Source organism: Rattus norvegicus, chromosome 16 (assembly GCF_021556685.1).
Source record: "Rattus norvegicus strain SHRSP/BbbUtx chromosome 16, alternate assembly SHRSP_T2T, whole genome shotgun sequence".
Lineage (NCBI taxonomy): Eukaryota > Metazoa > Chordata > Mammalia > Rodentia > Muridae > Rattus > Rattus norvegicus.
The window spans coordinates 78,731,204-78,754,567 of NC_141549.1; the positions used below are offsets into that span (position 1 = coordinate 78,731,204).

The window sequence follows — 23,364 nt, forward strand, 5'->3', positions numbered from 1 at the left end:
TTGGGAGAAGGGGCCATGCCCACTGAACAGAATGAAAACCTTACCAATCCACCAATGCTTGCGGATCCGCTAGCAGGAAAAGTGAGATTGTTCAGCTGGTGGACCTGTCAGGGTAAGGTCTAGCCTGTGAGGCTTACCCCACGTGGCAGTGGCCACCATCCTCTAGAAGACCCAGAATGATGCTTCACTTGCTGAAGTAAATTCATGTCATTCCAGCAACATTCATCAGTGACTTTGAGCATCAGACAAAAAACACGAATTTATAATAAATAAAAATACGAAATATTGAATATAATTGTTTGAGGACAGGTTCTGGGGAGCATAACATCAAAATGAAGTTTATGGGATTCATAGTGTAATCAAAAGGTCAAAGGCTATCCATGAATAAAAGTCCAGTCATTGTTATTTCTGGATATTTTAAATCATTTTCGTGTGTGTGTGTGTGTGTGTGTGTGTGTGTGTGTGTGTGTGTGTGTGTTATATCATTTGATTGTATGGGTTAATTCATATGTACATATGTGAGAAGACTGAAGGTAAAATCTTTCCTTCAATGACTCAATTTTTAAATTTATAATTATTACTAATATTAATTTTATAGGTATGGTATTTTTCCTATATGTACTGTGTATATGTTCTCCATAAATGTCAAAAAAAGGTGCTGGATGCCCTAGAATGTTATCAGAGAACTTTAATTTGGATCCTTTTGTTCATTTTCATGAAGGAGCAAATTCTGGCAATGTATTCATCTCGCTGCTTCTTGGTCTTTTTATCTATTTTTTCTTGCAGCATCTCACTCTAGGCAGTCCACAAGTACCAATCTGTCGAAAACTGCCAGGGCACCGACCCCAGCATATGCCTCCATTCCTCGCACACGTGACTGGATTGTTGATTTTTCGAGTAAAGACTGGAAAATAAGTAAGAAAACACAAGTTAGAGTTGAAAGCCTCAGGTCAGAAATACAGACCAATGTGCTATTATCCTAAGTAAATCCCAGCAAGCTCCCCCCACCCCACCCACCAAATCTAAAATGTCTCTGTTAGTAGGACTGAGTCCAGTTCTAGCCACTGCTGCTGTCTGAAGGGGTGCTGCTCTTCCTAGGACCCAAATGTTGAAGGGTCTGCTCCACACCTGACTGATTGGAACTTTCAGGGCCAGCAGGAGGGAGCTCGGTGAAGATTCTGTGTGAGCCCTCAGCTGCTTCACACCAGCCCTGCCTCTCCTTTTCCACACACAAGTTCTAGTATCAGAAACAGCCAAAGGGTAGGAGTGTGCACATTCATGTACAAGGGTGCACACACATAGAGAGACCAGACTATGGCATAAAATGTATTCCTCAACTGCTCTCTGACTTATTGTTTGAGACAGTCTCTCATTGAACCTGGAACTCACTGAGTGGTGTGTCTGGCTAGTTGGTCAGTGTGCCTCTGGGATCCTTCTTAGTGCTAGCACTACACATGGGCATCATCTCTCTCTGCTTCTTCATGGATGCCGGACCAAAACTCAGATCCTCATACATGCACAACAAATACTTTTGATCACTGAGCCATCTTCCTATTTTTAACTAAGGTATTGTAACTTCCACGTACCTATTTGAAAATAAGTATTGGGCCAAATCTCAGTGTGTAGGACTTGCTTAATGATAACTTGATTTCTAAGTAACTTACAATGGAAATCAAAGGTAAAAAATAACTTTTATGATAGTTTCTAATATGTAATATCAGGTCTAAATTCCCTACTTCCTTTTTTCCCTGTCCCTCCTTCACATTCATCTAAATGTCAGACAGAGTTTTGGGGTATTGCATAGAACACAGATGCTCCCTGTAAACCAGAATCCATCAACAAAGTTAGTGAAATTATGTTTTTCTCTCTATAGTTTCTGTCTGATGCAGTTGAGTCCTTTGCAGCATTCATTCACTTCACATTCGCTCTTATTTTAGCTCCCTCTCTTAAGTTGCACATCCCTTTTCTTCTGCTTGCCTACTGTCAAGGATGAAACACAGCCTGGATCCTGGAAAGATGGCTCAGCAGTCAGGAGTGCAGACAGCTCCTGCAGAAGCCCTGGGATCCGTCTCTTCTACCATATCAGGCAGCCCATGTGTGCCTCTAACTCCATCTCTGAGAGATTAGATATTCTTCTGTGTCCTCTGTGGGTACCATACAGTGTGACATATACTCATATACATACTCATACATAGATTCACACATGTACACATAATTTAAAAGAAATAAAACCAAAAAATACAATTTAGGCAGAGTTTGGAAACTGTGTTTCCTAGGCTCTCCTAAGCTTCATTACCCTATACGCAGTGTGTGCTCAAGGGTCTTCTTTCATTGGGGCAGGGGAAGAGGAAGTTCTCCAGAAGAGCATGGGCTGGTTATTATAAAGGAGTTTCTAGGAAAGCAGAGACTCTACATTTTAAATGCAAAGATTTCAAAATGAATACCTTTTTTTCAGATAGGAATCAAACATTCCTCATGTTATTATTTTTAAGCTACCTGTAAGAGATTCACTTCATAATCTTAAGCTTAGCACCAGGAGTTAGGAATTGAAGTCAAGTACAGTGGATCAGCTCAGAATGAGTTTATGCTTGGCTCCTTCATGGCAACAAGAAATAGTCCTCAGTTTCTGTTGGTAGTCACACAATACAAATTGTCTACAATGTGCATAGAGAAAAGAAAGAAAGGGGAAAAGAAATAAGTGGGTTAGAGAGAGAAGAGAGTAAAAGAGACAAAGGGACAGAGAGACCGAGACTAACAGACACACAGAAAGAGACGAAAATCACACACACACACACACACACACACACACACACACACACACACACACCAGGTAGGCAGCTTTTCTCATTTCACTTTGGGACCACAGTACTTCCCTGACTCACCAGAAAGGGGCGACAGCAGCACCAGGAGAAATGAGAAGAGAAGGTAATGGATCCTCATGACTGAAGCCTGGTGAGGTGCAGAGATATAGAGGGACTTGAGCTCAGTGCCTTATATAGTGCCAGGTGCTGCCTCCTGCACAGGATTCTACACTGAGTAGAACCCAATAATTGCAATTAGGAAATACAGAGCACCTTAACTCTCTTTTCAAGGATTAGCTCTTTGAGAGCACACTCAGTGTCTCTTATGCAAATGTGGAGATCCTCAGATGATTTCCTCCTGCATTGCTCACAAAGAGCATTTCCTGCCCTACCTTTTAGGTGGGAGGGACCCATGCTGACCTGGAACAGACTTACTGGTTACAATTTGGCTTTTCTTGCCTGTACCTCAGACATTTGACTTGGTCATTCCAGAATCTGGCAACAAGCTTAGGCCTCAGTACAGCCTGATTTCAATTAGGAGATGAAGGATTGAGCACACTCAGCTGCTGACTTTGACAGAATGTGAGCCAAGCCACGGTTTCCCAAGGTTTTACAGATCAGAATATGGACCTAGTCTCATAGACTCCTTCAAGGTACTGCTCGATGGTAAAGGTATTTATTACTAAAAACCTCAAGTACCTCACTGTCCACCCAGTGTGAATTACATGGAGTCAGGTATGTGTGCTGTACCCTTTCGTAGAGAAAGCAACACGTTGGTAACATCTTCCCTGAACGTGGAGCCCCAAGCCCAACAGTGAGTAGATGGTTCTAAACAGGACGTAATGGCCAACTCCTGGGACTTGCTAGACTTAGTGTCTGTGTTTCTCCTCTCTCTAACAGGATGCTAGTATCAGTGTTGAGGGTCAATTTGCTTTTTGAATTTTATCATGAAAATCTGTGACATTGGGGCTCCAGTCTTTCCCATTTGCTCTTCCTGGAAACTGTACTGAGGGAGGCTATGGGCTTGCCTCTGAGTGAGGTCTCTTGACCCAGCTGGTCATTATATCCTAAAAAAAAACAAACATTGCCAAATATAAGGACTTATTACATGTGAAGAACTGAGAGATGAGGATGTTGTAAGGGAAAATAACTTACATTAATCAGGATTTCTTCCTCCCTACAGGAAGTTGAAACAAACAACCAGACAAGGAGATATCTATAATTTAAGAACAGTTTTGACAAAGCCTATTCTATGGAGTTAACAGCAAAGCTATTTGAGCTGAAGAAGGAAGAGTTTGGCCCCGCACTCAATGCCTCACTCACTGCTGTGCTATTAAATCCCATGGTATTGGGCTTGGTAGACACATTTTTAAACTGACATACAGAAGAGATTTTTAAAAAAGAAAAAAAAACAAAGGAGCTAGCTGGGGCCTAAACCTCGAAGATCCCAGTCCACAGCTCCCTGCTCCCACACCCTGTGCAAGAGAGATCATGTCCAGACAGGTGGGCACGCCTGGAACTGCAGGGTACGAGAGAACTCCAGTACTGTCCACCCTTGCCCACATACCTGGTCCAAGGGGAAACTGTATAGGGCCTCTGGGAACAGGAAGATAGGGGCACTCAATGCTGCGGTCCAGAAACTGCCCAAATCTGAAGGGACCTTCTCAAACAGCTCCCTGCACCCAAATCCCTTGGGAGGGAGAGCTAGACCTTCAGAGAGGCAGACATGCCTGGGAAGCCAGAGGACACTACTCTCTGCCCACATTTCTGACTCTAGAGGAAAATGCCTAGTGCCATCTGGGCCCCCTGTGCACAGGGTCCCCAGTGAAGGCAGGGCAGGTCCTTCTGGTTGTTATGCTCATGGAGAGCTGAAACCCGGCTCTGAGAAGTGACTCCAAGCCTGAGACCAGAGGTAAGACCAACTTTTCTGCTCCAAGTAACCTGTCTGGTGGACTCAGGACACACACCCACAGGAACAACTGAAGATCAGTAGACAGGAACAACTATATGCCTGAAAGCAGAACACTCTGTGCCCATAACTGGCTGAAAGAGAACAGGAAAGCAGGTCTACAGCAATCCTGACACACAGGCCTATAGTATGGTCTAACCACTGTCAGAAATAGCAGAACAAGGTAACACCAGAGACACCCTGATGGTGAGATGCAAGCACAGGAACCCAAGCAACAGAAACCAAGACTACATGGCATCATCAGAGCCCAATTCTCCCACCAAAGCAAACACTAAATATCCAAACACACAAGAAAAGCAAGATCTAAATTTAAAATCACATTTGATCATGATGACGGAGGACCTCAAGAAAACATAAAAAAAACTCCCTCAGAGAAATGCAGGAAAACACAAAAAACAAGCAGAAGCCTATAGAGAGGAAATGCAAAATTCCCTGAAAGAATTCCAGGAAAACACAGTCAAACAGGTGAAGGAATTAAAAATGGAAATAGAAGCAATAAAGAAAGCACAAAGGGAGACAACCCAGGATATACAAAAGCAAAGGAAGAGACAAGGAGCTGTAGATACCAACACCACCAACAGAATGCAAGAGATAGAAGAGGGAATCTCAGGAGCAGAAGATTCCATAGAAATCATTGACACAACTGTCAAAGATAATTTAAAATGGAAAAAGCTACTGGTCCAAAACAGGAAATACAGGACAAAATGAGAAGATCAAACCTAAGGATAATAGGTAGAGAAGAGAGTGAAGACTCCCAGCTCAAAGGACCAGTAAATATCTTCAACAAAATCATAGAAGAAAACTTTCCTAACCTAAAGAAAGAGATGCCCATAAACATACAAGAACCCTACAGAACTCTAAATAGATTGGATCAGAAAAGAAACTCCTCCCGTCATATAATAGTCAAAAGACCAAATGCACAAAACAAAGAAAGAATATTAAAAGCAATAAAGGAAAAAGGTCAAGTAACATATAAAGGCAGACCTATCAGAATTACACCAGACTTCTCACCAGAGACTATGAGAGCCAGAAGATCCTGGACAGATGTCATACAGACCCTAAGAGAGCACAAATGACAGCCCAGGTTACTGTATCTAGCAAAACTCTCAACATAGATGGAGAAACCAAGATATTCCATGACAAACCCAAATTTACACAATATCTTTCTACAAATTCAGCCCTACAAAGGATAATAAATGGTAAAGCCCAACCCAAGGAGGCAAGGTACACCCTAGAAAAGGCAAGAAACTAATCATTTTGCAACAAAACAAATAGAAGACAAGCACACAAACAATCTCACATCCAAACACAAATATAACAGGAAGCAAAAATCACTATTCCTTAATATCTCTCAACATCAATGGACTCAATTCCCCAATAAAAAGACACAGATTACCAAACTAGATACGCAATGAGGACCCAACATTTTGCTGACTACAGGAAACACATCTCAGAGACAAAGACAGACACTACCTCAGAGTAAAAGGCTGGAAAACAACATTCCAAGCAAATGATCTGAAGAAGCAAGTTGGAGTAGCTATTCTAATATTAAATAAAATTGATTTTCAACCAAAAGTCATCAAAAAAGATAAGGAAGGACACTTCATATTCATCAAAGGAAAAATCCACCAAGGTGAACTCTCAATCCTAAATATCTATGCTCCAAATACAAGGGCACCTACATACATAAAAGAAAACTTACTAAAGCTCAAAGAACACATTGCACCTCACACAATAACAGTAGGAGATTTCAACACCCCACTCTCATCAATGGACAGATCATGGAAACAGAAATTAAACAAAGACATAGACAGACAATGTCATGAATCAAATAGATTTAACAGATATTTATAGAACATTCTATCCTAAAACAAAAGGATACACCTGCTTCTCACCACCTCATGGTTCTTTCTCCAAAATTGACCATATAATCGGTCATAAAACAGGCCTCAACACATACAGAAAGATAGAAATAATCCCATCCATCCTATCAGATTATCACGGGCTAAAGCTGGTCTTCACTAACAGTAAAGAAAGAATGCTCACATATACATGGAAGTTGAATAATGCTCTACTCAATGATAACCTAGTCAAGAAAGAAAGACAGAAAGAAAGAAAGACAGAAAGAAAGAAAGAAAGAAAGAAAGAAAGAAAGAAAGAAAGAAAGAAAGACAGAAAGAAAGAAAGAAACAAACAAACAAAGACAGAATGAAAGAAAGAAAGAAGGAAAGAAAGAAAGAAAGAAAGCAAGAAAGAAAGGAAGGAAGGAAGAAAGGAAGGAAGGAAAGAAGAAAGACAGACAGAAAGAAATTCAAAACTTCTTAGAATTTAATGAAAAGAAGGTACAACATACCCAAACTTATGGGACACAATGAAAGCTGTGCTAAGAGGAAAACTCATAGCTCTGAGTGCCTACAGAAAGAAACAGGAAAGAGCATATATCAGTAGCTTGACAGCACACCTAAAAGCTCTAGAACAAAAAGGAGCAAACACCCAGGAGGAATGGAAGGCAGGAAATAATCAAACTCAGAGCTGAAAACAACCAAATAGAAACAAAAAGGACTATACAAAGAATCAACAGAAACAAAAGCTCATTCTTTGAGAAAATCACCAAGATATGTAAACCCTTAGCCTGACTAACCAGAGGACACAGAGAGTGTGCCCAAATTAACAAGATCAGAAATGAAAAGTGAAACATAACAACAGAATCAGAAGAAATTCAAAAAATCATTAGATCCTACTACAAAAGCCTATATTCAACAAAACTTGAAAATCTGGAGGAAATGGACAAATTACTAGACAGATACCAGGTACCCAAGTTAAATCAAGAACAAATAAACCATTTAAACAACCACATAACTCCTAAAGCAATAGAAGCAGTCATTAAAAGTCTCCCAACCAAAAAGAGCTCAGGTCCAGATGTGTTCAGTGCAGAATTCTATCAGACCTTCACAGAAGACCTCATACCAATATTATCCAAACTATTCCACAAAATTGAAATAGATGGAGCGCTAACAAATTCCTTCTATAAAGCCACAATTACTCTTATACCTACATCAAACAAAGACGTAACAAAGAAAGAGAACTTCAGACCAATTTCCCTTATGAATATCGACGCAAAGATACTCAATAAAATTCTTGCAAACCGAATCCAAGAGCACATCAAAACAATCATCCATCATGATCAAGTAGGCTTCATTCCAGGGAAGCAGGAATGGTTTAATATATGGAAAACCATCAACGTAATCCACTATATAAACAAGCTGAAAGATAAAAACCACATGATCATTTCTTTAGATGATGAGAAAGCATTTGACTAAATTCAACACCCCTTCATGGTAAAAGTCCTAGAGAGAATAGGAATTCAAGGCCCATACCAAAAAATAGTAAAAGTCATATACAGCAAACCAGTAGCTAATATTAAACTAAATGGAGAGAAACTTGAAGCAATCCCACTAAAATCAGGGACTAGACAAGGCTACCCACTCTCCCTACTTCTTCAATATATTACTCGAAGTCCTAGCCAAAGCAATCAGAAGACAAAAGGATATCAAAGCAATACAGATTGGAAAAGAAGAAGTCAAAATATCACTATTTGCAGACGATATAATTGTATACTTAAGTGATCCCAAAAGTTCCACCAGAGAAGTACTAAACCTGATAAGCACCTTCAGCAAAGTGACTGGGTATAAAATTACTCAAATCAGTAGCCTTCATCTACACAAAAAAGAAAGAAGCCGAGAAAGACATAAGGGAAACCACACCCTTCATAATAGTCCCAAATAATATAAAGTACCTCGGTGTGACTGTAACCAAGCAAGTAAAAGATCTGTACAATAAGAACTTCAAGACTCTGAAGAAAGAAATTGAAGATCTCAGCAGATGGAAAGATCTCCCATGCTCATGAATTGGCAGGATTAATATAGTAAAAATGGCCATTAACCAAAAGCGACCTACAGATTCAATGCAATCCCCACCAGAATACGAATCCAATTCTTCAGAGAGTTACACAGAACAATTTGCAAATTCATCTGGAATAACAAAATAACCAGGATAGCTAAAACTATCCTCAACAACAAAAGGACTTCTTGGGGAATCACTATCCCTGAACTCAAGCAGTATTCCCGAGCAATAGAGATAAAAACTGTATGGTATTGGTACAGAGACAGACAGATGGACCAGTGGATTGGAACTGACAGAAATGAACCCACACATCTATGGTCACTTGATTTTTGACAAAGGAGCCAAAACCATCCAATGGAAAAAAGATAGCATTTTCAGCAAATGGTGCTGGTTCAACTGGAGGTCAGCATGTAGAAGAATGCAGATCGATCCATGCTTATCACCCTGTACAAAGCTTAAGTCCAAGTGGATCAAGTACCTCAACATCATACCAGATACACTCAAACTAATAGAAGAAACAGTGGGGAAGCATCTCGAACACATGGGCACTGGAGAAAATTTCCTGAACAAACACCAATGGCTTATGCTCTAAGATCAAGAATCGACAAATGGGATCTCATAAAACTGCAAAGCTTCTGTAAGGCAAAGGACGCTGTTGTTAGGAAAACAAAACAGCAACCAATAGACTGGGAAAGACCTTTTCCAACCTTACGACTGATAGAGGGCTTACATCCAAAATATACAAAGAACTCACAAAGTTAGACTGCAGGGAAACAAATAACCCTATTAAAAATGGGGTTCAGAACTAAACAAAAAATTCAGAGCTGAGGAATGCCAAACGGCTGAGAAACACCGAAAGAAATGTTCAACATCTTTAGTCATAAGGGAAATGCAAATCAAAACAACCCTGAGATTTCACCTCACACCAGGGAGAATGGTTAAGATCAAAAACTCCTGTGACAGCAGATGCTGGCAAGGATGTGGAGAAAGATGAACACTCCTCCATTGTCAGTGGAATTGCAGACTGGTACAGCTATTCTGGAAATCAGTCTGGAGGTTCCTCAGAAAATTGGACATTGCACTACCTGAGGACCCAGCTATACCTCTCTTGAGCATATACCCAAAAGATGCCCCAACATATAACAAAGACACGTGCTCCACTATGTTAATACCAACCTTATTTATAATAGCCAGAAGCTGGAAAGAACCCAGATGCCCTTCAAAAGAGGAATGGATACAGAAAATGTGGTACATCTACACAATGGAATATTACTCAGCTATCAAAAACAATGACTTTATGAAATCCGTAGGCAAATGGATGGAACTGGAAAATATCCTTCTGAGTGAGGTAACCAATCACAGAAAAACACATGTGGTATGTACTTATTGATAGTGGATATTAGTCCAAATGCTCGAATTACCCTAGATGCACAGAACACATGAAACTCAAAAAGGATGACCAAACTGTGGATGCTTCACTCCTTCTTTAAAAGGGGAACAAGAATACCCTTGGCAGGGAATAGGAAGGCAAAGTTTAGAACAGAGGCTGAGGGGAACGCCCATATAGAAAGGGAGGGGGAGGGGTTAGGGGGATGTTGGCCGGGAAACTGGGGAGGGATTAACAATCGAAATGTAAATAAATACTCAAGTTAATAAAGAAAAAAAGAAACAATTGAAATATTAATAAGAAATATCCAAGTTAATAAAGATGGAGGAAAAAAAGAAAAAAGAAAAGGAGACACAGTAAGTATACATATTTGTGGACTTCTGTGTACTATCTCAGTATATACATAGGGTAGGCAGTGATCAATTCAGGATAATTAGTTTATCCATCACTTCAAATTGCACATTTTTACTATACTAAGAGTAGCTCCAATCCCCTCTCATCAGTTCAGTGAGGATGAGAAACAAAGGATGCAGTGGACACCAGGCGTGGTTCTCCTCTCTGTTATTAATCACCAACTTCCTCTATTCCCCTTCACCCTACTTTTCTCTGCTCACGATTGGCCTGCTCTGCTCTGGAGGGTAGCTGTTGATTGATCTGTAATATCGGTTTAATCCAAAGAAGAAGTGTCTGCTGGATTAAGAAATGGCAGGGCTTGGTGAGGGTAATGTTGCATGTTGTAAACAAGTTCTGTCTGGGATTGGAGGATTGCCACATGCTGTCTCACCCCTCTTCGGGATTTGTTTGCCTGTGAGATGAAGGCCTGTATTGAAAAAGCATGCTTACTCATCCCCAGCACTAAGATATTTCCTCCACTCTGAGGAAGAACAGACAAAAAATGTGGAAGGATAATTGTCTGTAAATGCTCAGCCTGAATTAATACACCATCCCTCCCATTTGCATAATTTCCACACTTCCTGTGTCTGACAACAGGTATTTCCTATTGGTCTTGCCTGAGGGCTTCAGACGACCTCATGTACATATTTGGGGTCATGATCCTGTATCTACAACCGATTTGTCTTGTGCCTATGTGACCTGTGGTCATGTCCTCTGTGGAGGAGGGGTTTGGAGCATTGTCTTCTGTGACTGCTCTGTCTTGAGCCTATGTCACCTGTGGACATATCCTCAACTGTGGGGGAGGGGTTTGGGGCATTGCTCTACTCTATGGAGAGGACTGTCTCAAACCTCTCTACGGGGGGTTTGTAGGGGGCTGCAGCTAGTGAAGCCTTGATCTGGGAGACTGGGAATGTGCCTGCCATCCCTATTAGAGTTTCTGGGGATTCGACCTGTCTTGAACAGGAATCAGGGTACCTTTCACAGCTAGCCGCTCCAAAACATACCTAATTTTTTTCTTACTATAAAGAGTGGGAAAAGGGGAGAAGAGGGAAGCCACGAGAGAAGGGAGAATAGGGGTATCACATCTCGTAAGCTGATTCCTGTTGTCTAGGGCATTGTCAGTTTTGGGGTGTTGCTGACTTTCACCATCAGGGCCCACTTGATTGTCATTTGCATCAGGTTCCTCTGTGGACAGTGGCTGGTTATCCTGTAAAAGGAACTAAATAATTGTTTGGTTAGAAATTTTTTTGAATTGTCATTAAAAGAATGTGGAGACGAGGTTAATAAGGCAGGCAGCAAATAGTAAAGCCATAAAAACGAGAAGAGGCGTTAAGAAAAGCAGTATCCATTTCCTTATAGGGTTTTTAAAAACTAAGGAATTGGAGGCCTCATGTTGTTCCCTGCATTTCTGTGTGTCTCATTGTAGCTGCTGGATTTTATTTCTTACTATTCCAGATCGTTTACTTACAAAAAACCATTCTTCATCTTCTTGGAGAAACAGGCAAAGACCTCCTTCTTTAGCTGTCAGGACATCTAGTTCCCATCAGTTCTGAAGGACCATTTCAGCTAAAGATTCCATCTGGCTTTAGATGTTTGTTCTAGTCATTTCTTGAAACCTGTTTTCAAGCTAAGAAAAGAAATTTTTTGAAAGGGTTTGAGAAGTTATCAGCCCTGCCATTCCAGCACCAGCACTTACACTTATTCCCAGAGCGACCAGGAGAGGCATGACTTAAACTGCCCTCTTGTCATGTTGGGCAATTACTGTGTTTACCACCAGGATTGAGAGAGTCTCCTTTCTGTGGATTCCTACTAGTTCAGTAAAAAGCAATATCAACATGCAAACTCCTGACCAGCTGGCAGGTAATGCCACAGAGAATTGGCGAGTTTTGGACTGCAGGACACTATGACAAAAATGAGGTGTCAAGAGTCATAGTTCTCTTGCAGTCTAGGGAACTGAGTATTCCTAGAGAATGTGTCAGTGGTTGCCTTAAAAGACTCTGCCACACCAAAGAGAGATAGGGGAAATGTGTAGGGGAATGGCAACATTGGTGTCAGGGCAGCTGATAAAAGGTGAGGTGAGGTTGCTTGGTAGGATCAACGGAGAAGATATAAGGGGCAATCATTAATTAGTCAGGGGGTACATATAGCCAGCAATCTTTAAGGGAACCAGGTCAGGTGATGTTAAGGAGTTGATAGGCTGAGGTCAGGGTCTGTAGCAAAGGTGAAATGACAGGTTAGTACCATTTATGAGGGAGGATGTCAAGGAAGTAAAGACTTAGAGAAGTGTTTGATTACTTCTACTTTTTCTGATATCTCCAGGTTGAACAATTGAGACATAATATTTCTGGATGTGAATAGTACTCACTAGGGACCAAGATTGCTTTTTTTTTAACTATAGAACTTACCAACAACATGTTTCCCACCTGAGAGTCTATGGATCTTTTATATGGAAGAAGAAGTTCTTGCGTTGTTTATAGAAGTGAGTGGTCCATAATCCTAGCATGTATATCTCACAAGACCAATATGGGGAGCTTCCAAATTCATGTGGCCATTTTTTACAATCATCTTTCATCTGAATCAAGAGGCTGCAAAAAGAAGAGGTCATAGTGTTTAGATGGAATGGTGGATATAGGAATGAGAGCGGTTTGGATTGGATCCTGGATCCAGCTGTTGAACTGTGTCCTGATCCTATTTGGAAACACTGTTTGTCATCAATGTGGGCTTCTTGACCATCAACTGTCCAGATATAAAGGCTACCGTGGATAGAAATGAAAAGCAGGGGGATGATGAGAAGCCCATATCTAATCCAGTGTGGTCAAATGCAACTGCTAGAGTGGAGTCTCATTTTTCTGGGATTGGTCACAAACTGGGTGTTGTCATTATCTTCTGGAGCTTTAAAGAGCAGTGAGGGTCCTATTGAGCTCAACTGACAGGATGAAGAGTCATTTTGAGAAGGAGAGGTGAGAGATTTTAGGTGATACCAGTGGACCCGATGAAAGAGTTCTTAAGTTTAGCATCTATGGGAGTCATGAGAATTAACTTGAAAGGGCCCTGCAATTTAGGAGAGAGAGAGAGAGAGAGAGAGAGAGAGAGAGAGAGAGAGAGAGAGAGAGAGATAAGGGCTTATTATCTTGAGGAGAGAGAAGAATTTGGTCTCCAATGCTGACAGGAATTGGCAGAGAACAGCATAAGAACTTGGTAGATGGTGGTCAACAAAGTTCCACAGGAGAGAGCAGAGGTGGAAATTTGGTGGAATAAGTAGCTGATGGAGGAGAGGAGAGCAAGATGAAGGACAAGGAGTTAGGACCAGAAGTCCATACATGAATTTGAAAAGTGAAATGAAAAGAGATTCCTTGAGGAGATCTCCTTTACTACTGAGAGCCAGAGATAGGAGTTTTGCCCAATCGAGGTAAATTTCCTGTGAAAGTTTGACAAGAGCAATGTTTAGAGAAAGGTTAGTTCTTTCTAACTTTTCTGAAGACTGGGGGTGGTAGAAAATTTGAAAATGTCAGGGGGCCACACCCGCAGATCCCAGCCCGCAGCAGCTCTCTGCTCCCAAACCCCGTGGGAGAGAGACCTCACCGCCTGGTCAGGTGGGCACTCCTGAGGCTGCAGAGCGGAGGAGACCACCAACAGCGCCCACCCCTGCCCACATCCCTGGCCCAAGAGGCAACTGTATAAGGCCTCTGGGTTCCCGTAGGGGAGGGCCCAGGAGCGGCAGGACCCCTGCACCTGAGACACCGCCGGAACCTGAAGGAAACAGACCGGATAAACAGTTCTCTGCACCCAAATCCCGTGGGAGGGAGAGCTGAACCTTCAGAGAGGCGGGCGCGCCTGGGAGGCCAGAAGAGACTGCACTCTGCGCACGTCCAGACGCCAGAGGAAAACACCAAACACCATCTGGAACCCTGGTGCACGGAGGCTCCCGGAAAGAGCGGCGCAGATCTTCCCGGTTGCTGCCACAGCGGAGAGGACTTAGGCAGTACCCCTCGAGCAAACTTGAGCCTTGGAACCACAGGTAGGACCAACTTTTCCCCTGCAAGAAACCTGCCTGGTGAACTCAAGACACAGGCCCACAGGAACAGCTGAAGACCTGTAGAGAGGAAAAACTACACGCCCGAAAGCAGAACACTCTGTCCCCATAACTGGCTGAAAGAAAACAGGAAAACAGGTCTACAGCACTCCTGACACACAGGCTTATAGGACAGTCTAGCCACGGTCAGAAATAGCAGAACAAAGTAACACTAGAGATAATCTGATGGCGAGAGGCAAGCGCAGGCCCAAGCAACAGAAACCAAGACTACATGGCATCATCGGAGCCCAATTCTCCCACCAAAATAAACATGGAATATCCAAACACACCAGAAAAGCAAGATCTAGTTTCAAAATCGTATTTGATCATGATGCTGGAGGACTTCAAGAAAGACGTGGAGAACTCCCTTAGAGAACAAGTGGAAGCCTACAGAGAGGAATCGCAAAAATGCCTGAAAGAATTCCAGGAAAACATAAATAAACAAGTAGAAACCCATAGAGAGGAGACACAAAAATCCCGGAAAGAATTCCAGGAAAACACAATCAAACAGTTGAAGGAATTAAAAATGGAAATAGAAGCAATCAAGAAAGAACACATGGAAACAACCCTGGACATAGAAAATCAAAAGAAAAGACAAGGAGCTGTAGATTCAAGCTTCACCAACAGAATACAAGAGATGGAAGAGAGAATCTCGGGAGCAGAAGATTCCATAGAAATCATTGACTCAACTGTCAAAGATAATGTAAAGCAGAAAGAGCTACTGGTCCAAAACATACAGGAAATCCAGGACTCAATGAGAAGATCAAACCTAAGGATAATAGGTATAGAAGAGAGTGAAGACTCCCAGCTCAAAGGACCAGTAAATATCTTCAACAAAATCATAGAAGAAAACTTCCCTAACCTAAAAAAAGAGATACCCATAGGCATACAAGAAGCCTACAGAACTCCAAATAGATTGGACCAGAAAAGAAACACCTCCCGTCACATAATAGTCAAAACACCAAACGCACAAAATAAAGAAAGAATATTAAAAGCAGTAAGGGAAAAAGGTCAAGTAACATATAAAGGCAGACCTATAAGAATCACACCAGACTTTTCGCCAGAAACTATGAAGGCCAGAAGATCCTGGACAGATGTCATACAGACCCTAAGAGAACACAAATGCCAGCCCAGGTTACTGTATCCTGCAAAACTCTCAATTAACATAGATGGAGAAACCAAGATATTCCATGACAAAACCAAATTTACACAATATCTTTCCTCAAATCCAGCACTACAAAGGATAATAAAGGGTAAAGCCCAACATAAGGAGGCAAGCTATACCCTAGAAGAAGCAAGAAACTAATCATCTTGGCAACAAAACAAAGAGAAGAAAAGCACACAAACATAACCTCACATCCAAATATTAATATAACAGGAAGCAATAATCACTATTCCTTAATATCTCTCAACATCAATGGCCTCAACTCCCCAATAAAAAGACATAGATTAACAAACTGGATACGCAAAGAGGACCCTGCATTCTGCTGCCTACAGGAAACACACCTCAGAGACAAAGACAGACACTACCTCAGAGTGAAAGGCTGGAAAACAACTTTCCAAGCAAATGGTCAGAAGAAGCAAGCTGGAGTAGCCATTCTAATATCAAATAAAATCAATTTTCAATTAAAAGTCATCAAAAAAGATAAGGAAGGACACTTCATATTCATCAAAGGAAAAATCCACCAAGATGAACTCTCAATCCTCATCTTCGATTGGTTTATATACAAGTGTGCAATTTCTAGGCTTGAAAGTAAAATGATGCTATCTGGTGCTGGATAGAGGAGCCTTATTTTTTATTATGGCAGCTTGCTATTTTTGTAACATGGTGATTTGGTTGAACACAATAAAGTACAGTAGTAACTGACCTCCCCTTCTTCCTGGATGAGTGAGGAGATGATTAAATGTTGATGTCAGCATCCTTGAGCATATTCAGATGAGCTTCTGCTTCTGTTGAAAAGGATGCTGTGTTTGATTGTGGTCCGAAGCTTTGAAGCACTACTTGGCATCTCCTTCCTTGGAGGTCTCACTGTTTAAACATAACAGATTTGATAGCTTGTTGGTAAGGTGAGGTCCAGCTTGTCTCCACTAGGTCATCTTCATGTGAATCCGGTGGTTATACGGTTTTGTTTTAGGGATATTTCATTTTTTTAATAATGGTTTTAGCTGACATTCATGGAGAGAATGAATCCTTAGAACTGTGCCACTAGTGAAAGGAAATCCTGTCTAGAGTATGTTTCTTTACAAAGCTGTGTCACACCATCCTTTGGGCCCTCTGCTGGAAAAGTAGAATCAAGTCTCAAATAATGCCTTTTAAATTGTATCCTCTAGTATTATAGATGTAGGACAGTACCATATCATACCTCTGTGGATGTAAAATACCTTGTACCTGCTTTATGATACATAGTAGTGACCGTGCTTTATCAGAGCTGTTTTTAATGATGTTGCTCAGAATGTTTTCTTTCCAGATGATGATTGAGAAGCTAATTTTTTAAAAAAAATGGTGCCAAGTACCACAAGAGAAACAGAACTGTGCTGTTTTCTCGGGTTTTGTTTTTTTACTTTTTTTTTTTTTTCGGAGCTGGGGACCGAACCCAGGGCCTTGCACGTGCTAGGCAAGCGCCCTACCACTGAGCTAAATCCCCAACCCTTACTTTTTTTTTTTAATGGAGTGTGCTGGATGTCTCTACAGTTTTGTTCAGATGACTGCAGAACCTGGAAAAGCTGTTGCTGCTGTTGATGCATAACACACTGCTATTATTGGTCTTTTTATATAAATATAAATATATATATACAGATATATAATTTGAATTTTATGAAACTTTAGCTGTGCTGTCAACTTTGGAAAAAAGTATCCCCGTTTACTGTGTTGAGTTGGCACTGTACAGAAATTAACAGCCATATTGATCTAGAAATGTTGAACTTAAGTTTTTTCCATTTGTACAGGGGTAACACACTCTATTAAATATGTAAGGTCTTATCTACGTGGGTTTGATTACAAAAACTAATAAAGTATTCTCTAAATTAAAAAAAAATGTCAGGGGATGTCCAGAGCTTCAGATAATTTGAGGAATTTTCATGGTGCATTCAGGACCATTATCTGACTGTAGGGAAGCTGGGACACCAAATTGTGGAATGATCTCTTGGAGGAGGGGGTTACAAACTATCTGAGCCTTTTCGTTGGTAGTGGAGAATGCCTCCACCCACCTTCAGAAGGTGTCCACCTTGACCAGGAGGTACTTGGTACATTCGACAGTGGGCATGTAGGGAAATCAGGGTGCCAGTCCATTCCGGGACAAAAGCCTCTAGCCTGATGGGTTGGAAAAGGGGTGCTGTGATATTTGGATTTGAAATCTGATATCTGCCAGAATTTGTAAGACGCAGTGATAGATTTTAAGAAACTTAAGACCTCAGGAGCAGGCTGTAGGTCAGTTTTAACAAAGTAAGACAGTGCCTTGCTATTGGGATGAAGGAGTTGGTGAAGATAGGACAGAGTGTCGTGAGTGTCAGGGGATAAAGGTGGAGCTGTGAGTGGCAGTGTGAGAATGTCCTGTGGAGTGTGAAACGAGTCCAGGCCCATAAGGAAAGCAGCTCTAGTTGCCTCATCAGCTCAGTTGTTTCTCTCGGAGACAATGGATTCATCCATCTGGAAGGTTCTGCAGTGGACAATTCCAATAGCTGAGGGAAGATGGGAGGCCTTTGACATGGCCATAATTTGGTTTACATTAGTTACTAATCCTCCTTTTGCCATAAGTAACCTTCACTCCTTTAAGATAGCAGCATGGGACAGGAGGATATGGAAAGCATATTTGGAGCCTGTGTAGATGTTGAGGGATTGTCCCTTCAGGGCTATTAATTCAGCCTGTTGATTGGTGGAACAGGAAGGGCCTGTGCCTCTACCACCACCGTGTCTGACACTATGGTGTAGCCAGCTCTTCTGCCTCCTTTATGTTGAAAGGAGCTGCCATCTGTATATCACGTATAAATGGCCTGGGGAAATGCATCCTGCTGTATGCATGGAGGATGAGGTAGTAGGTCCTCTAAAGTTTCAGTGTAGGAGTGAGATAGGGGGTGTTTAGTATTTGGTTGAAAGAAAAGATTGGAATTATTAAGATGCAGGCATGATTGGAAGGTGAGGGTGGAGTCTTCCATTAGTGCTCCCTGAAGGGAAAGAAGCCCCTAGAGGGAGGTAGAGTCTGTAAGCCTTTGAAAGTTAGGAGCTGTGGCAGATTCTGAGAAGGGAAGACAGTTATAGGTGACCCAAAGCTTAGGTTTTCAGACTCTCAAATAAGGAGATCAGTGGCTACTGAGGTACAAATACAAGGTGTGCATCCCTGGATTGTTAGATCTTGTTGGGTTTGATGTTGTGGTTGTTGTTGACACGTAGGCTACAGGCACAAGAGAGGTTCCAGTTAGTGATCTAGGACTCCAAGAGCATATCCTTTTTTTTTTCTTTACATAGAGACAAAAAGAAACAGTCAGGGCAGGGAGGGGTAAGACTGGGACCTTAAGGAGAGCTTGTTGGAGCCTTGAAAGGGCTTGGTAACAGGTTTGAGAATAGGTTCATGGGTGGGGTCTAAGGCTGCTTCATATAAGGACAGGGAAGAAGGGAAAAGGAAGGAACACAGGAACCTAAAACAGAAGATGATCTCTTTCTTAGTAGAAGGAACTGTTAGAGACTAAATCCGGTTCTTTCTATCTACAGTAATAGCCTTGCAGGTTGGGGTAATTGTTAGTCCCAAGTAGATGACCTGAGGAGTAGAGAGTTGGACTTTAGAAGGTGAGACCCTGTAGCCTCTTCTGGAAAGGAATCTTAGAAGAGCACAGGTGTCAGCTTGGCTAATTTTTACAGAGGGACTTCAGAGAACGTAATCAACATAATGGATAATCTTAGTTTTAGGGAGAGACAGAGACAGTAGGTAAGAAGCCAGAACTGGCCAAATAGGTGTGGGCTGTCCTGGAATCTCTGATGTAGAAGAGTCCAGGTGAGTTGAGTATAACTGTGGGTGTCAGGGTCAGTCCAGATAAAGGCAAAGTCGTTGTGTGACTTAGCATCTAGAAGGATAAGGAAGAATCCTTGGGATCTAGGAATGAGAAATGAAACATTCCCAAGGACATAGTGGAAAGAAGTGTATAATGATTAGCCCCAAGAGAATGGAAAGGAGCCACTGCAGAATTAATGCACCTGAGATCTTGAACCAAGCAATAGTTTCCATTAGGTTTCTTAACTTCTAGATTAGGGGTGTTAAAGGTGGAAAAGGTAGGATGGAGGAATTTTCTTCCAGAGGTCAAGGATGATAGACCTAAGTCCCCTGAGGCTCTGGAGGCATTTTGGTTGTGTGATGTACGTGGCAGAGTCCAAAAACTGGATGACAACAGGAGAATGATGCTTAGCAACAGATGGGTTCTAGATGCCCCTGACTAGGAAGTCTACCTGAGAAGCTGGCAAAGGAAACAACATGTTAGTGTTAGGAGTTTGAGTGGCTAGGAGGAAGACGAGAGGGGCTGTGGGTGAGCTTCGGTTTAGGCTCTAATGGGGGAGCAAAAGTAAGAGAGGCTCCCAACTTAGCTAGAAGTTCCCTTCCCAATAAGGGGAGAGGACACATTGACACTACCAAAAAGGAGTGGTAAATGCAACTAAGTGGTGGGGTTTGGTGAAGAAAGTAAGATTGTCCTCCTACCATGAAAATAGGGGAACAAGAGTGAGAGGTAAGTCCCCCAAAATCCATCAGGACAGAGTGAGTGGTCCCAGTGTCTAAGAGGAGGAGAAGGGCTACCCACATATCATGGTCACTACCTGGGTCTCCCTGTTAGTGATGGCAGTAGTCGGGTCAAGAGAGCTCCTGTCTCTTCTGGTGTCCATAGTCAAGCCTAGGAGATTGTCTGGAGGGCTACCTGGGAGTGATGTTCCTCTGTCCTGAGTATTGTGAGGGCAATTGACAGCCTAGTGTCCCTCCTGATGGTACCTTAGACATGTCCCTTTTGGCTTGAGGGGTTTAGGGCAAACCCTAACCCAGTGACTGTGTTGACCACATTTGTAGCAGGAACCTTTAAGTTCCTGAGCCTTAGAAGTCCTGGAAGCCAAGGCAGTGGCTGGGGCTGGTCACACAGTCCTTGCCAGAATATGGTATATTTTGCTGTAAGCATTTCCATGATGGTATACTTTGAAGGCCAACAATAAAACTTCTGCCTGTGATGCAGGGATGGTTTAATATACGGAAAACCATCAACGTGATCCATTATATAAACAAACTGAAAGAACAAAACCACATGATCATTTCATTAGATGCTGAGAAAGCATTTGACAAAATTCAACACCCCTTCATGATAAAAGTCCTGGAAAGAATAGGAATTCAAGGCCCATACCTGAACATGGTAAAAGCCATATACAGCAAACCAGTTGCTAACATTAAACTAAATGGAGAGAAACTTGAAGCAATCCCACTAAAATCAGGGACTAGACAAGGCTGCCCACTCTCTCCCTACTTATTCAATATAGTTCTTGAAGTTTTAGCCAGAGCAATCAGACAACAAAAGGATGTCAAGGGGATACAGATCGGAAAAGAAGAAGTCAAAATATCACTATTTGCAGATGATATGATAGTATATTTAAGTGATCCCAAAAGTTCCACCAGAGAACTACTAAAGCTGATAAACAACTTCAGCAAAGTGGCTGGGTATAAAATTAACTCAAATAAATCAGTTGCCTTCCTCTATACAAAAGAGAAACAAGCCGAGAAAGAAATTAGGGAAATGACACCCTTCATAATAGACCCAAATAATATAAAGTACCTCGGAGTGACTTTAACAAAGCAAGTAAAAGATCTGTACAATAAGAACTTCAAGACACTGAAGAAGGAAATTGAAGAAGACCTCAGAAGATGGAAAGATCTCCCATGCTCATGGATTGGCAGGATTAATATAGTAAAAATGGCCATTTTACCAAAAGCAATCTACAGATTCAATGCAATCCCCATCAAAATACCAATCCAATTCTTCAAAGAGTTAGACAGAACAATTTGCAAATTCATCTGGAATAACAAAAAACCCAGGATAGCTAAAGCTATCCTCAACAATGAAAGGACTTCAGGGGGAATCACTATCCCTGAACTCAAGCAGTATTACAGAGCAATAGTGATAAAAACTGCATGGTATTGGTACAGAGACAGACAGATAGACCAATGGAATAGAATTGAAGACCCAGAAATGAACCCACACACATATGGTCACTTGATTTTTGACAAAGGAGCCAAAACCATCCAATGGAAAAAAGATAGCATTTTCAGCAAATGGTGCTGGTTCAACTGGAGGTCAACATGTAGAAGAATGCAGATCGATCCATGCTTATCACCCTGTACAAAGCTTAAGTCCAAGTGGATCAAGGACCTCCACATCAAAGCAGACACACTCAAACTAATAGAAGAAAAACTAGGGAAGCATCTGGAACACATGGGCACTGGAAAAAATTTCCTGAACAAAACACCAATGGCTTATGCTCTAAGATCAAGAATTGACAAATGGGATCTCATAAAACTGCAAAGCTTCTGTAAGGCAAAGGACACTGTGGTTAGGACAAAACGGCAACCAACAGATTGGAAAAAGATCTTTACCAATCCTACAACAGATAGAGGCCTTATATCCAAAATATACAAAGAACTCAAGAAGTTAGACCGCAGGGAAACAAATAACCCTATTAAAAAATGGGGCTCAGAGCTAAACAAAGAATTCACAGCTGAGGAATGCCGAATGGCAGAGAAACACCTAAAGAAATGTTCAACATCTTTAGTCATAAGGGAAATGCAAATCAAAACAACCCTGAGATTTCACCTCACACCAGTGAGAATGGCTAAGATCAAAAACTCAGGGGACAACAGATGCTGGCGAGGATGTGGAGAAAGAGGAACACTCCTCCATTGTTGGTGTGATTGCAAACTGGTAAAACCATTCTGGAAATCAGTCTGGAGGATCCTCAGAAAATTGGACATTGAACTGCCTGAGGATCCAGCTATACCACTCTTGGGCATATACCCAAAAGATGCCCCAACATATAAAAAAGACACGTGCTCCACTATGTTCATTGCAGCCTTATTTATAATAGCCAGAAGCTGGAAAGAACCCAGATGCCCTTCAACAGAGGAATGGATACAGAAAATGTGGTACATCTACACAATGGAATATTACTCAGCTATCAAAAACAACGACTTTATGAAATTCGTAGGCAAATGGCTGGAACTGGAAAATATCATCCTGAGTGAGCTAACCCAAACACAGAAAGACATACATGGTATGCACTCACTGATAAGTGGCTATTAGCCCAAATGCTTGAATTACCCTAAATGCCTAGAACAAATGAAACTCAAGACAGATGATCAAAATGTGAATGCTTCACTCCTTCTTTAAAAGGGGAACAAGAATACCCTTGGCAGGGAAGAGAGAGGCAAAGATTAAAACAGAGACTGAAGGAACACCCATTCAGAGTCTGCCCCACATGTGGCCCATGCAAATACAGCCATCCAATTAGACAAGATGGATGAAGCAAAGAAGTGCAGACCGACAGGAGCCGGATGTAGATCGCTCCTGAGAGACACAGCCAGAATACAGCAAATACAGAGGCGAATACCAGCAGCAAACCACTGAACTGAGAATAGGACCCCCGTTGAAGGAATCAGAGAAAGAACTGGAAGAGCTTGAAGGGGCTCGAGACCCCAAAAGTACAACAATGCCAAGCAACCAGAGCTTCCAGGGACTAAGCCACTACCTAAAGACTATACATGGACTGACCCTGGACTCTGACCTCATAGGTAGCAATGAATATCCTAGTAAGAGCACCAGTGGAAGG

General features: G+C 41.7%; 2 protein-coding genes across 1 annotated transcript; one reads left to right on the forward strand and one right to left on the reverse strand.

The window, feature by feature from the left end:
• The window catches only part of Erich1 (glutamate-rich 1), a gene marked incomplete at its 5' end in the record, with an annotated part of 52,793,804 nt that overhangs the window by 47,860,644 nt on the left and 4,909,796 nt on the right, over positions 1-23,364 (forward strand).
• On the reverse strand, positions 706-3,039 carry LOC148000629 (beta-defensin 5-like). The gene is made up of 2 exons (XM_087589459.1): positions 2,883-3,039; positions 706-904 (listed from the first exon to the last, which is right to left on the reverse strand). Exons 1-2 carry the CDS (start codon positions 2,938-2,940, stop codon positions 771-773), a joined length of 192 nt encoding a protein of 63 aa, XP_087445585.1. The 5' UTR covers positions 2,941-3,039; the 3' UTR covers positions 706-770.